This window comes from Mobula hypostoma, chromosome 28, assembly GCF_963921235.1.
Source record: "Mobula hypostoma chromosome 28, sMobHyp1.1, whole genome shotgun sequence".
NCBI classification, from domain to species: Eukaryota; Metazoa; Chordata; class Chondrichthyes; order Myliobatiformes; family Myliobatidae; genus Mobula; species Mobula hypostoma.
In genome coordinates this window covers 31,476,895-31,491,957 of record NC_086124.1, presented here as the reverse complement: position 1 = coordinate 31,491,957, position 15,063 = coordinate 31,476,895, and the positions used below count along the sequence as shown (strand labels likewise).

Sequence of the window (15,063 nt, the reverse complement as noted above, 5' to 3'; positions counted from 1 at the left end):
TATAAAGTAGAAATACTTTTCCACAATCATTGCGCACTGTTCTCCGTAGCAAAAATTTCACGCAAGCGCTCTCGGCAGAAACACGGTGCAAGCGCTCTCCAGTAAACTTTAAGCTCTGAAGCTGCCAAATCATACCAAATAACACGTAAAAATACACAGCCGATATGAAGTAGCACATCGAGCACACTGATGATGGTGTGTTAGGCTGAGTCGTCGGAGGTTGGGGTGGTGCAGTGGCCCCCACCCTCCGGGCAGCGAACTGATACCGATCCGCGAAGAATGCAGCGGTGCAGCGGTGCAGCGGTACAGCGGTGGCTGGGACGCACCCAGCACATCTTTAAGAAAAAAAGCCGAAATAAACAAGCTAATTAATTAGGTGCCGCCCAGCACGTAAATGTCGGCCCAGATCAGAGGTGATGCAATCGGCAATTGCCTCTGATCTGGGCCGACATTTACGTGCTGGGCGGCACCTAATTAATAGCTTGTTTATTTCGGCTTTTTTTCTTAAAGATGTGCTGAGTACGTTCCAGCTACCACTGTGTTTTTCGCGAATCGGTATCTGTCCGGGGCCTGGGGGTTGGGGTGGTGGGACACGAGAGTGTCATCTCATCGTCTGTTTCCATCAGGGCAGGCAGGTCATCTTCTATGTCTGCCTGCCTGAAGGTCGAGGTTTGTCGTCTGCTGCGGCTGATGTGGAAGGCTTGCTTGACTGCTGAGCCTCGCGCATTTTTCTATCATACAGTTCTTTGTAAGCACTCAAACCATCCTGCAAATATGCCCTAAACCGACGTACCCTTTCAAAATTAAAGTTGTACTTTATCATTGCAGGGGAAATCTCACTCAGTTGCTTCACGTTCAGTTCCTGGATGATTTCACTTTCACTACTGCATTCGGTTTCGATTGTTATCCTTTCCTCTTCCAATTGCATCAGCTCTTCATCTATCAGTTCTTGGTCATGGGATGCCAAAACCTCTTCAACATCATCTTCGTCAACTTCCACAAGCCAAACTCACTTTGTCCTTACTTCGTTCACCATGATTGCAACGCTTAATTATGTCTAGCTTTACGCCAAGTGTAACACCCTTACGAGCTCTGTTAGGCTTTTTCGAAACCTTAGAACTCTTCTTGCGAACATCTGCTCACAGGCTCGTGTTTAAGCAGTGCTGGCTAGAATGCCGTTCTGAATCTGGGGGAGAGCGGCTGCTCGTGACGCACGCTGATTTTTTTTTCGCGCTTTGCCTTTTATCGTAACAGTGAAAACACCTTCTGTTAGCGAAAACAGGTAACTAATGTAGGTCTTTCATAACAGTGAGGTTTTGTAAAGCGAACGTTCGAAAAGTGGGGGACACTATTATAAGCAGTTTTGGTCACCTGCCTACAGGAAAGATGTAAATAAAGTTGAAAGAATACAGAGAAATTTTACAAGGATATTGCTGGAACTGGAGGACCTGAGTTATAAGGAAAGATTGAATAGATTAGGACTTTATTCCTTGGAAAGTAGAAGACTGAGAGTAGATTTAATAGATGTATACCAAATAATGAGGGGTATGGATAGGGTAAATGCAAAATTATGCATTTGTAGATTAAATTCTCGTTTTTCTGCGTTATTGTGTGTTATGTACTACAGTGCTTTACACCCTGGTCCGCAGAAACATCGCATTTGGTGGTATAGGTGTATACAGTCAAATGACAACAGAGAGGGGAAATGCAAGCAGGCGTTTTCCACTGAGTTTGGGTGGGACTACAGCTAGAGGTCATGGGTTAAAGGTGAAAGGTGAAATGTTTAAGGAAAACTTCTTCACTCAGAGGGTGGTGAGAGTGTGGAATGAGCTGCCAGTACAAGTGGGGCATGTGATCTTGATTTCAATGTTGAAGAGAAGTTTGCATAGGTACGTGGATGGGAGGGGTAAAGAGATGTTGTGCTGGTTGATGGGAGTAAGCAGTTTAAATGGTTGAGCCTGGACTAGATGGGCTGAAGGGCTGTACTTTTCAATGACTAAGAGATTCTGGAAGCCCAGCAAGATGCTGGAGGAACTCAGCTGGTGAGACAGCATCTGTGGAGAGGAATAAAGAGTTGACGTTTTGGGCCGAGGCTGGAAAGGAGGGCAGAAGGAGCCAGAATAAGAAGGTGGGGGGACGGGGAGGAGGCGAGACCAGGTGGGTGGGGGGGTGCAGCGAGAAGCTGGGTGCTGATGGTGGAAGAGGTAACAGGCTGAATCCGAGGGGAGAGGGGAAGCAGAGGGAGGTGATGGGCAGGTTGCGAGGGTGGGGAGGAGAGGAGAAGGGTGAGCTGACCCCTACCTCTGGTTCAGACGCTGTTGAAGGACCATCGGCTGCTGGAGGAGGAGGGCGGCTCTGGCAGAGACAGCTACCAACGGCAGAAGCGACACCGGGAGCGTCAGGAGCTGCGGCTGGTGAAGCGGCAACACGAGCAGCAAGATGGGCGCAGGCGCAAGGTGCTGCGGCTGGAGGACGAGGAGCAGGGGTCCTCGGAGGACGAGGGCTCGCACCGTTCAGAGGGCCAGCGCGGTGAGGTGGACATTCAGGTATGTGGCAGACTGCCGCGAGCGGATGCTCTCTCTCTGTCGCTCTCTACATGGACTGTCTCTCTGCATGTCTCTGTCCTGTAGAAGGTATACTCTGTTGTGTGTACCCCAGTGTTTGTGAATCCATCTCTCTCCACTCCCTTTTGGGGCAGCCGGCTGAGGGTAGCAGACACCAACAGAATCAACAAACTCATCTGTAAGGCCAGTGATGTTGTGGGGATGGAACTGGACTCTCTCACGGTGGTGTCTGAAAAGAGGACGCTGTCCAAGTTGCATGCCATCTTGGACAATGTCTCCCATCCACTACATAATGTACTGGGTGGGCACAGGAGTACATTCAGCCAGAGACTCATTCCACCGAGATGCAACACAGAGCGTCATAGGAAGTCATTCCTGCCTGTGGCCATCAAACTTTACAACTCCTCCCTTGGAGGGTCAGACACCCTGAGCCAATAGGCTGGTCCTGGACTTATTTCCTGGCATAATTTACATATTACTATTTAACTATTTATGGTTTTATTACTATTTATTATTTATGGTGCAACTGTAACGAAAACCAATTTCCCCCGGGATCAGTGAAGTATGACTATGACTAATATCTGTACATGCTGTTACCTCACTGTCTACTTCTCTATTTGACCCATCTCTCTGCCCATCCACTCCCCCTCACTGTCTCCATTCCTCTAACCCTCCCCTCCCCTCCCCTCTCCTCCCCCCCCCACCCCGCAGGATGTGAATTTTAAGCTGCGCCACGACGTGAATGAGCTGTGCGCCGCGGCGCTCTCCCAGCGGCTCTCCGCTCGCTCTTTCCAGCTGCTGAAGCTGCTGGTGTGTCGCGGTCTCTACCCTCAGCTGGCCGTGCCGGACGAGTTCAACAGCCGGCGCAAGGACTCTGAGCAGGTGAGGGGGGTGGGGACAACACACCCGGGTGTCTACGTCTCTCTCCACTCACCACCACCCCTCGCTGATGCTCATCACTCCCTGTCCAACACCGATCCCCACACCTGACACTCCTCAGCCCTCCCTCCCCTTTCCAGCTCTCAGCACCCCCACCCCCAGCCCATGGCGTCCGTGGCCCCTCTCCCGCCCTTTGACCTCTCATCCCTGTCTAATCCCTCTCGGTTTCTCACCACGTCGTTCTTCATCCCCCAAATCTGTTTTATCCCTCATTACTCCTCTCCCTGATGAAGTGTTTGTTACTCAGCTTCACCTGTTACCCTCGCATTCCTTTTCCTGTCTCCCGCTATTTCATCAGCCCCCTTCATTCTGGTCAGTTCCCTCACCTCTCCCCATATTATCTCAACCCCTTCCCCTGACATCCACTCCAACCCCTCGTGCCCACCCTTGGCTCCTGCCTCTATCCTCTTGCCTTCCTCCTTCCCTCGTCGTCCTCACGCTCGCTCTTCGCCACTCTCAATCCGCTTCCCGCTCGCTCTCTCATTCCCTCACTCTCCGATACAGATCTTCCACACCCAGAGCAAGGCAGGCGTTGTGCTCCATCCCACCGGTGTGTTCAACTCCACTCCGAGCCTGCTGCATGTTGACGAGGAGGGGGACGGCTGCAGAGACGCACCGGGTAGGTCTTGTGCCTGGCTTGAAATTCGCCAGGATCTTGCCTGGAATGCAGGGGGGCTTTTTAAAAATTTTTATTTAGAGATACAATGTGGTAACAGGCCCTTCTGGCCCAGCGAGCCCGTGCTGCCCAGTTAACCGACTCACCGGTAAGTGTGTGGAAGGTGCGAGGAAATAGATATTTCAGCCGTGATAGAATAGCAGAGCAGGCTTACTGGACCGAATGGCCTAATTCTGTTCCTATGTCTTGTGGTCTCATGACCTTCTAGTTCACATGTCTTTGCAGTGTCTTTAGATTATGAGAACACTCAGTCCTCTTTTATTGTCATTTAGAAATGCATACGTGCATTAGGAAATGATACAATGTTTCTCCGGAGTGATATCACAGAAAACAGGACAGACCAAAGACTAACACTGACAGAACCACATAATTATAACATATCGTTACAGCAGTGCAAAGCAATACCATAATTTGATAAAGAACAGACCATGGGCACGGTAAAAAAAAGTCTCAAAGTCCTGAGTCAATCGACTCCCGAGTCCCCGATAGCAGGCGGCAAAAGGGAGAAACTCCCTGCCATAAACCTCCAGGCACCGTCAACTTGCCGATACCTTGGAAGCAGCCGATCCCAGCCGACCCTGAGTCTATCCGTAGGAAAACTCCGAGCTTCCGGGCAGCCTCTCCGCTACAGCCTCCCGATCGCCATCGAACCTCTCCCCGGCTGCCGAAACACGCAAAGCCGAGGATTTCGGGGCCTTCAGCTCCGGAGATTCCGGTTACCACACAGTAGCAGCGGCAGCGAAGCGGGCATTTCAGAAGTTTTCCAGATGTTCCGCTGTGCTCTCACGTCTGTCTCCATCAAATCAGGATTGTGCACGGTCCCCTACTTGACAGATAACAGATATTCATCACCAAAGTGGCCACGCGCGCTGCCGTCGCGCCGCCATCTTCTCCCCCCTCCCGAGAGTTACGGGGAGAGGTGAGTCAGCCGACTTTCTTCCCACTGGGGCACCGGAGGCTGAGGAGATTTGTTAGATTTGTAGGCTATAGATAAACGAGATTGTTACACTGTTTATCACAGGGTTCGTTCGTTATGTGCCGTGTCGTATGACATGGGCAGCTCTGGTCTATCCATGACCATGATTGTTCTTGGCAAATTTTTCTACGGAAGTGGTTTGCCATTGCTGTCTTCTGGGCAGTGTCTTCGCAAGTCGGGTGATCCCCAGCCATTATCAATACTCCTCAGAGATTGTCACCAGGACTTGAGATATGCAACGGCTTCTCATACGACCATCTACCACCTGACCCGTGAATTCACGTGACCCCGATCGGGGGTGGGGGGCTAAGTGGGTGCTGCACCTTACCCAAGGGTGATCTGCAGGTTAGCGGAGGGAAGGAGCGCCTTTGATAGAGATGAATCTCCACCCCGCCACTCTATCACAAGGTAGGAGAGTTTTAAAGTCAAAGACATAAGTTTTGGGAGAGGGACAAGATTTAAAGGAGACCCAGGGGCAGCTTTTCCACACAGGGTGGTGCACGCGGAGTGCGCTGTTAGAGGAAGGGAAGAGTCAGACACAGACACAGGGCCAGTGGCTGTTGGGGTGCCCTTTGGGTTTGGTGACAACTACTCTATTAGTTTTACTCCAGTCATGGAGACAGACAGAACAAGGTAAAGTGCTGACCCCGGAACAAGGCCAACAATACCGGACCTTTTCTTAGGGAACGAGGCCGGCCGAGTAACTGACGTGGCAGTCGGGACTTGCTTTGCATCTGGTGACCACCATTCTATTAGATTTGGAATATTTAAGGAGACAGACAGAACGGGGTAAATTCGTGAACTGGAGCAGGGCCAACCTTGAGGGCATTGGGCAGGATTTAGCTGAATCTGAGGGAGGGGATGGCCATGCTGAATGTTTATTTTACGGAGCGCAGGAGAATGAGGGGTGATCTCGCAGAAGCTTACAAAATCGTGCAGTGTATGGGTAAGGCGGACGACCATAGCCTGGGTCGGGGAGCCTAAAACTAGAAGGAACTGATAAAAGATGAGAAGGGAGAGATTTAGAGGAGGACTGAGAGGTAACTTCATCACACAGAGGGTAGAGAATACCTGGAATGAGCTGCCAGAGGAAATGGTTGAGGCAGGTACAATTTGGATCGGTACGTGGAGAGGAGATGCTTGGAGGGTTATGGGGCAAATGTGCTCAATCAGCACAAGCAGGGAGGATGCTGTGGTCAGAATGGACCAGATGGGCCGAAGGCCGTGTTTATATGCTCTGTTACCGCCAAAGATTTCAGGACAGAGTGAAACTCTTCCTTCAAGGGAGAACACAATAATTGATCAAAAGTTAGGGGGAAGTTAGAGGATTGGGAAGCTTTTAAAAACCAGCAGAAGGCAACAAAAAAAATAAGGTGAAAAAAGATGCAATACGAAGGGAAGCTCGCCAATAACTTCAACGAGGATACCAGAAGTTTTTCCAGAGAAGTAAAGAGTAAAAGAGACGATTGATTCTCAGGACTACCTGGACTGTATGTCTTCCCACCCTTTCACTTGTAAAAATGCCATCCCCTTCTCTCAACTCCTCCATCTCCACCACATTTACTCTTAGGATGAGGCTTTTCATTCCGGAACTAATGAGCTTCTTCAGAGAAAGGGGTTTTTCTTCCTCCACTATCACCCCTGCCCTCACCCGCACCTCTTCCATTTCACACATGTCTGCCCTCACCCCATTCACCTGCCACCCCACCAGGGATAGGGTTCCTCTTGTCCTCATCTACCACCCCACCGGCCTCCGCATCCAGCACATAATTCCCAGTAAGTTCCACCATCTTTCCTTTATCTCCCCCCCGCCGCACTTTCTGCTTTCCGCAGGGATCGCTCCCTACACAACTCTTGTCCAATCGTCCCTCCCCACTGATCTTCCTCCTGGCTCTTAACCTTGCAAGCGGAACAAGTGCTACATCTGCCCCTACACCTCCCCCCTCACTACCATTCAGGGCCCTGAACAGTCCTTCCGGGTGAGGTGACACTTCACATGTGAGTCTGACGGGGTCAGTGTTCAGTGCGGTGCTCCCGATGAGGCCTCCTGTATGTTGGTGAGACCCACCGCCGATTGGGAACCTGCTTCGCTGAGCACCTGTGTTCCGTCTGCCAGAAAAAGCAGAATCTCCCACTCTATTTCCCATTCCTATTCTGTCGTCAGTCCACGGCCTCCTCTACTGCCGTGATGAGGACACTCTCAGGTTGGGGGAACAACACCTTATCTTCCGTCTGGGTAGTCTAGACTCCAACCTGATGGCGTGAACTTCGATTTCTTGAACTTCTGGTAATTGCACCCCTTTCTCCCCACCCCCCCCCTTGTCCTTCACCATTCCCCATTCCCATTTCTCCTTCTCACCTTACTCCTTACCTGTCCATCACCTCCCTCTTGTGTTCCTCCCCCTTCCTCTTCTTCCATGGCCTGCTGTTCTCTCCTGTCAGATTCCCTCTTCTCCAGCCCTTTATCGCTTTCACCAATCGACCTCCCAGCTCTTTAATTCACCCCTCCCCCTCTCCCAGTCTCACCTATCATCTACTACCTTGTGCTTCCTCCTCCCCACCCCCTCACCTCTTACTCTGACCTAATTTCTTTTTTTCCAGTCCTGATGAAGGGTCTCAGTCCAAAATGTTGACTGTACTTTTCCAAAGATGCTGCCCGGCGTGCAGAGTTCCTCCAGCATTTTGTGTGTTTTATAAAGAGAGATGGGAGTGGATATTGGGCTGCTGGAATATGGCACTGGAGAGATAGTAATGGGGGACAAAAAAAATGGCAGACCAACTTAATTATTTTTCACGGAAGACGCTAACAGCGTGCTGGAAATTCGAGAGTGTTGTGTTGGTGGGGGAGTGGAAGTGAGTGCAGTTGCTTTAACTAGGGAGAAGGTGCTTGTGAAATTGAAAGGTCTGAAGGTAGATAAGTCACCTGGACCGGATTGGCTACACCCCAGGGTTCAGAAAATGATAGCTAAACAGATCGTGTGGGCATTAGTAATGATCTTTCAAGAATCCTTAGATTCCGGAATGGTTCCGCAAGACTGGAATATTGTAAATGTAACTCCACTCTTCAAGAGGAAGAAGAAAGAAAATATTCGGCTAGTTAGCCTGACCTCAGAGGATGGGAAGATGCTGAAGTCCATCGTTAAAGATGAAGTTTCGGGATACTTGGAATTGCATAATATACTTGGCCAAAGTCAGAATGTTTCTTTAAGACTCCTTAAGTTGGGAGGAAGCCTTGTTCGACAAATCTGTTGAAGTTCTCCGAGGAAATAACAGGCAGGATAGACAAAGAAGATTTTGTGGATGTTGTGTACTTGGATTTTCAGAAGCTGTACACGAACTGCTTAACAAGATAAAAACTCATGGTATTACAGGAAAGATACTATCATGGATAGAAGATTGGCTTACTGACAGGAGGCAAAGTGTTGGAATAAAGGGGGCCTTTTCTGGTTGGCTTTTAGTGGTGTTCCGCAGTAGTGGGTTTTGGGACCTTTTCTTTTTGCGTTGCATGTCAGTGATTTGGATGACGGAATTGATGGCTTTGTGACCAAGTTTGTGGATGAATTGAAGATAGGTGGCGGGATAGGTGGTGCTGAGGATGCAGGGAGACTGCAGAAGGAGTTAGACATAGTGGGAGAATGTGCAAAGAAGTGGCAGATGGAATACAGTGCTGGGAAATGTATGGTCATGCACTATTTTCTAAAGGGGGAGAAAATTCAATAATCAGCGGTGCCAAGAGACTTGGAAGTCCTTGTGCTGGATTCCCTAAAGGTTACCTAGCAGTCTGAGTCAGGAAGCACAATGAAACGTTAGCATTCATTTTGAGACGACGAGAGTGCAAGAACAACGATGTGTTGTTGAGGTTTAGAAGGCATTAGTCAGACTGCACTTGGAGTATTGTGAGCAGTTTTTGGCCTCTTATCTAAGAAAAGATGTGTTGCCATTGGAGAGTGCCCTGAGGATGTTCACAAGAGTGATTCGGGAATGTAACGGTATACGTATGGGGAGAGTTTGATAGCTCTGGGCCTGTACTTACTGGAGTGGAGAAGAATGAGGGGGGATCTCATGCAAGCATATCAACTATTGAAAGTCCTAGACAGAGTGGATGTGGAAAGGATGTTTCTTATGGTGGGTTAGTCTAGGACTAGAGGGTATGGCCTCAGAATAGAACAGAGATGAGGAGGAATTTCTTTTGCCAGAGGTTGGTGAATCTGTGGAATTCATTGTCACAGATGGCTGTGGAGGCCAAGTAATTGAGTATATTTAAAGCAGTTTCTTGGTTAGTTAGGACATCAAAGGCAGGAGAATGGGTTTGAGAGGGATAATAAATCAGTCATGATCGAATAGCGGAGCAGAGTCAATGGGCTGAATGGCCTAATTATGCTCCTATGTCTGAAGGTCTTCCCCCACACTGTCCCATCACACACTCCCGGGGTCAGGGACAGAGTGAAGCTCCCTCCACACCGTTCCATCCCACACTCCCGGGGACAGACACAGAGTGAATCTCCCTCCAAACCGTCCCATCACACACTCCCGGGGTCAGACACAGAGAGTGAATCTCCCTCCACACCGTCCCATCACACACTCCCGGGGTCAGACACAGAGTGAATCTCCCTCCACACTGTCCCATCACACACTCCCAGGGTCAGACACAGAGTGAAACTCCCTCCACACCGTCCCACCACACACTCCTGGGGTCAGACACAGAGTGAATCTCCCTCCACACCGTCCCATCACACACTCCTGGGGTCCAACACAGAGAGAAGCTCCCTCTGCACCGTCCCATCACACACTCCCTGCGTCCGACACAGAGAGAAGCTCCCTCTGCACCGTCCCATCGTACACTCCCTGGGTCTGACACAGAGAGAAGCTCCCTCTGCACCGTCCCATCACACACTCCCTGGGTCAGACACAGAGTGAATCTCCCTCCACACCGTCCCACCACACACTCCTGGGGTCAGACACAGAGTGAATCTCCCTCCACACCGTCCCATCACACACTCCCGGGGTCAGACACAGAGTGAATCTTCCTCCACACCGTCCCATCACACACTCCCAGGGTCAGGCACAGAGTGAATCTCCCTCCACACCGTCCCATCACATACTCCCTGGGTCTGACACAGAGAGAAGCTCCCTCTGCACCGTCCCATCACACCCTCCCGGGGTCAGACACAGAGTGAATCTCCCTCCACACCGTCCCATCACATACTCCCTGGGTCTGACACAGAGAGAATCTCCCTCCACATGACCACAGAGTATTAACTGGAAGTGTTTTGCTGATGTGCACCATTGTTTCATGGTCTCTTTTCCTTCCCAGGTCAGAGGTCAGAGCAGAGCAACCAGCACCAGCTGCTTGCCTTCGTCTCGTTGCTGGAGACAAACAAACCCTACCTTGTGAACTGTGTCCGTGCCCCCGCACTGCAGGTATGTACTAAACTTGAGGGAAAAGGGGACAGTAAAATAACTCTTACCGGGAAACGGTTATCACAGGAGAGCTCAACTTTAAATGCTTGGATGGAAAATTACAATGGACATTTACAAAATGGAGAAGATAACAGCATCTGTTAATCATAAGTTGCAACAATTGGATTCATACTGGGAAAAATGGTTTAATTACTTAACACTTCATATGCCTGATTTTATTCTCACAAATCAATGTTTCAAAAAAAAGATCACTCCCTACTTGAACATATTTTTCTCTTTTGCTTGTTCTTTCTTTCCTCTAACTGTATACCTCAGGTAAATATTATGTGGAGATTTGTTGCATATATGACTATATGGTATATATGTATCAGTAAGAAATAAATTACAAAAAAAAAGGAAAAGGGGATAGGGAATGGTGAAGGGGGGGTGGGGACATTCCTGGAAGTTCAAGAAGTCGATGTTCATGCCATCAGGTTGGAGGCTAGCCAGACGGAAGATAAGGTGTTGTTCCTCCAACCCGAGCGTGGCTTCATCGCGACTGTAGGGGAGGTCATGGGTAGATCGGAATGGGAAGTGGAATTAAAATGGGTGGCTGCTGGGAGATCCCTCTTTTTCTGGTGCTGGGCAGTCTACACCAGGTCTCACCGGCGTACAGGAGGCCACGCCGGGAACACTGGATGCAGTACATGACCTCAACAGACTCAGAGGTGAAGTGTCACCTCAGCTGGAAGGACTGTTTGGGATCCTGAATGGTGGTGAAGGAGGAGGTGTAGGGGCAGGTGCAGCACTTGTTCCACTTGCAAGGATGAGTGCCAGGAGGAAGGGACGAATGGACAAAGGAGTTGCGTGGGGAGCGACCCCTGCAGAAAGTGGGGGGAAGGGAAAGGTGCTTGGTGGTTTCAGGCACATCTTTCCCTCGCCCCACCACCGCAAGGCCCTGACTATGTCCCGGTGGCTCAGAAGGGTAGGGCGGAGAAAAGGATTGCAGTAGTGCGAGGAGATTTCATAGTAGGAGGAGCAGACAGTAGATTCCACGAGCACGAACAAGGCTCCCAGGTGGTGTGTTACCTACCAGGTGCCAGGATCAGTCCACGGCATTAAGGGTGGGGTGAACAGCCAGAAGTTATGGAACACACATTGTACCAGAGGCATCGCGAGGAAAAGAATGAATATAGGGAGTTGGGTAGAAAGCTGAAAAGCAGTTAGTAATCTCTGGGCTGCTGCCCCTGCCATGTGCTAGTGAGGGTCAGAACAGGATGACTAGGCAGATGAATGTGAGGCTGAGGAACTGATGCTGGGGAGGTGGTGCTGGGTTTCAGATTTCTGGATCATTGGGATCTCCTCTGGAGAAGGTACGACTCGTACAAAAGGGACAGGTGACACACGAAACTGAAGGGGACCAATGTCCTTGCAAGCAGGTTTGCCGGGGAGGGTTCAAACTGTGTTGTCGGGGGCAATGGAGCCAGAGTGATAGGTCAGAGGATGTAGTTGCTGTACAGGTGACGTAATAAGTATCTAGGACAAGGCTGATGAACTTTGAGCATGGTCAGTGCATGGAACTACGATGTTGTGGCATTGCAGTCTTGTCTGTCACAAGGGCAGAAATGGCTGCTGGATATTCTGGGGGTTGGACATTTTGGAACGGACAAGGAGATGAGGGAATGGCATTTGTATCACAGCTGCAGAAAGGAGGACATCGGGGAGGGTTGTCTACTGAGTCAGTCTGGCTGGGAGTCGGAAAAAGGAATCGAGCAATCACTCTATTGGGAGTATTCTACAGCAGCAGAGACACTGAGGAATGGATTAGGAGGCAGATTTTGGAAAGATGCAAAATAACAGGGAAGTTGTCATGGGGGACTTCAGCTTCCCTAATATTGATTGGTACTTCCTTAGCACAAGAGGTTTAGGTGGGGCACAGTTTGTTAGGTGTGTCCAGGAAGGATTTCTGATGTGGTGTGTGGACTGGCCAGTCAGAGGAAAGCCTTCCTGCATCTGGTACTAAGTCTTGTGACAGATCTCTTGGTGGAGATGATGACCAGAACTCCCTGTCTTTTCGCATAGCCATAGACAAGGATAGGATCAGATGGTATTAGGCAAAACTTGGGAGCGTAAATTGGTTCCAAGTTCAAAGTAAATTTTGCTATCAAAGTACCTATACGTCACCATATACAACCCTGAGATTCATTATACTGTGGGCATACTCAGCAAATCTATAGAATATTAACTATATCAGTGTCAAGGAACAGAGGGATCTTGGGGTCCACTTCCATAAGTGCCTCAAAAGTTGCTGCACAAATTGATGGGGTGGATAAGAAGGCGTATGGTGTGTCAGCATTTATTAGTCTGGGGATTGAGTTCTGTCATTGTGGGAGATTCGAACCAGGTCAGTTTGTAGAGGTCTCTGAACAACTACCATCGACCTATCCCCTGTGGAACCAGAGGAGCCAACACTCATGACTACTGTTATACCACCTTCAAGAAGGCATATTGTGCCATCCCACACTCTCACTTTGCAAAGTCTAATCCACTGGCTGTACTTCTACTCCCAGCACATAACCGGAGACTAACGACTGCAGCATCAGTAGCGAGGACCAAGAAAGGATGGTCAAGGAAGGCAGAGGGGTGCTTACAGGACTGCCTTGAGTTGGTCGACTGGGCAATATTTAGGGATTCATCTTTTGAGTCTGAATGTGCCGCAGTTGTTACCAACTTTATTGAGATGTGTGAGGATGAATGTGTGCCTTCGAGAACGGACCAAACATACCCAAGTCAAAAGCTGTGGATGAACCAGGAGAATCATAGTCTGCTGAGGGCTAGGTGTGTGGCATTCAATACCAGTGGTCCAGAAACTTACAAGTTCATGAATCCCACCTGATGGCAGAAATCTGGAAATTTCAAGTTTGAGATTCGACGAGAAAAAGAGACACGTGATGAAGTGTTGACTAGAAAAGACAGGATAAATGAAAATTCTCACAAAGAAGAGCCTGAACTCAGAAGGTCTTCTAGACACAGAGAAAAACCTAGCACTCTAACATAAGTTCAAAGGGGGGAGGGTGTAACCCAGGTTAACTAAACCCAAAGATGGAAGCTCCACCTGCGGAGGGATGAAAAAGAGGTTTACCGATTATTACTTTTTTTAAAAAAAGAGTATTTGGGGAAAAAAAAGCTATGCGAGAGGAGGCATGGCTGACGTAGGCGTGGACAAGGAGAGAAACACAGCAATGATTAGAAGCTGAAGACATAAACTGTTAAGGGTGGAATTAGTAGTGAGTATCCTTACCCTACTAACTTGAAAACCTTAGGGGGAAATCCCTGGAGGAGAGACAATAGTGATAAAAGATTTATTGAAACTACGGCTATAGCACGCAGCAGCTTTAACGAGACAATATCAGCAGAGACTAGTGTCCAAGATCCCTACCATGTAGTTGGGAATTAATTCTGTAAAAGGTTAAGTTTTTTGTACAAGTGGATGACAAACTATCTCGTTCCAATGAACTAAGAAAGAAGATGGTGAGCTAACCAATATTCAACGAACCAGCGCGGGAACGAAATGTGTAATAATGCAGAGCATTTAGTACGGTTGGATGTAGAAGTTTATTTTCATTCGAAGAATCAGAATTTAATTTCTGCAAGAACTGAATGTCTTCGCAAAAATAATTAGTCCTTGCAGAAAATCAAATTCTGATTCTTCAAATGAAAATAAACTTGTACATCCAAGTTGTGATGTTGGAGAATTGTCATGAAGAGAGTCAAAGAATGTGTGTGTGTTTTCGCAATTTAAACTTGTAGATACACTGCCTGGAAATGAAACTGAAGTTAACAATGATACTTACAAAGAGGAATTATGTCTGCTTTTCTAACTAACTAGGGATGAGTAAAAAGGAAAGTTTAGTCTGTAAACTTTTAAATAGAGAATAACACTGGATCTAATTAGTTAGAGAGTAATAACAGGAAGTGTGTAGTTTCTATTCACTACCTCCGTCTGATACCAGAATCCTCTGATGGCCTTACTAGCACCTAGTGTAATTTGATTTTCTCAGAGTACGGTGACTAGTCACACACGATAAGACCAGTTTTACATAGGTGTTACATCCAGGTACGGCCTACGGAAAGCGATTTTAAGGACTGAAAATTTTATGATTGAGGTTAGAGATGCATGTCAGCCCTGGCAGGGTTTGCAGGCCATTACTCCTTACAAATCAAAACTTAACATCATGAATGGCAGTGATGCTTCACTCTCAGGTGAGCTGAGCGCCTTTTATGCATATTTTGAAAGAGAAAATTGAACTACAGCTGTGCGAATCCCTGCAGTCTCCCAGTAAACCTGTGATTTCTGTCTTGGAGGCTGACGTTAGGACATCTGCCATGAGGGTAAACCCTCACAAGGTTGACACTAATGGAGTACCTGGTAGGGCACTAAAAACCTGTGCCAACCAACTGGCAGGTGTGTTCAAAAGCATAAAGCATTTTCAATCTCTCATTGCTAC

General features: G+C 48.6%; 1 protein-coding gene across 1 annotated transcript in view; it reads left to right on the top strand.

The window, feature by feature from the left end:
- The window catches only part of dhx34 (DEAH (Asp-Glu-Ala-His) box polypeptide 34), a 40,647-nt gene that overhangs the window by 18,733 nt on the left and 6,851 nt on the right, over positions 1-15,063 (top strand). Inside the window, exons 8-11 of the mRNA XM_063035467.1 lie at positions 2,313-2,546; positions 3,276-3,446; positions 4,008-4,122; positions 10,470-10,576. Coding sequence (XP_062891537.1) covers positions 2,313-2,546; positions 3,276-3,446; positions 4,008-4,122; positions 10,470-10,576 — 627 coding nt within the window. The remainder of the gene's footprint in view (positions 1-2,312; positions 2,547-3,275; positions 3,447-4,007; positions 4,123-10,469; positions 10,577-15,063) is intronic.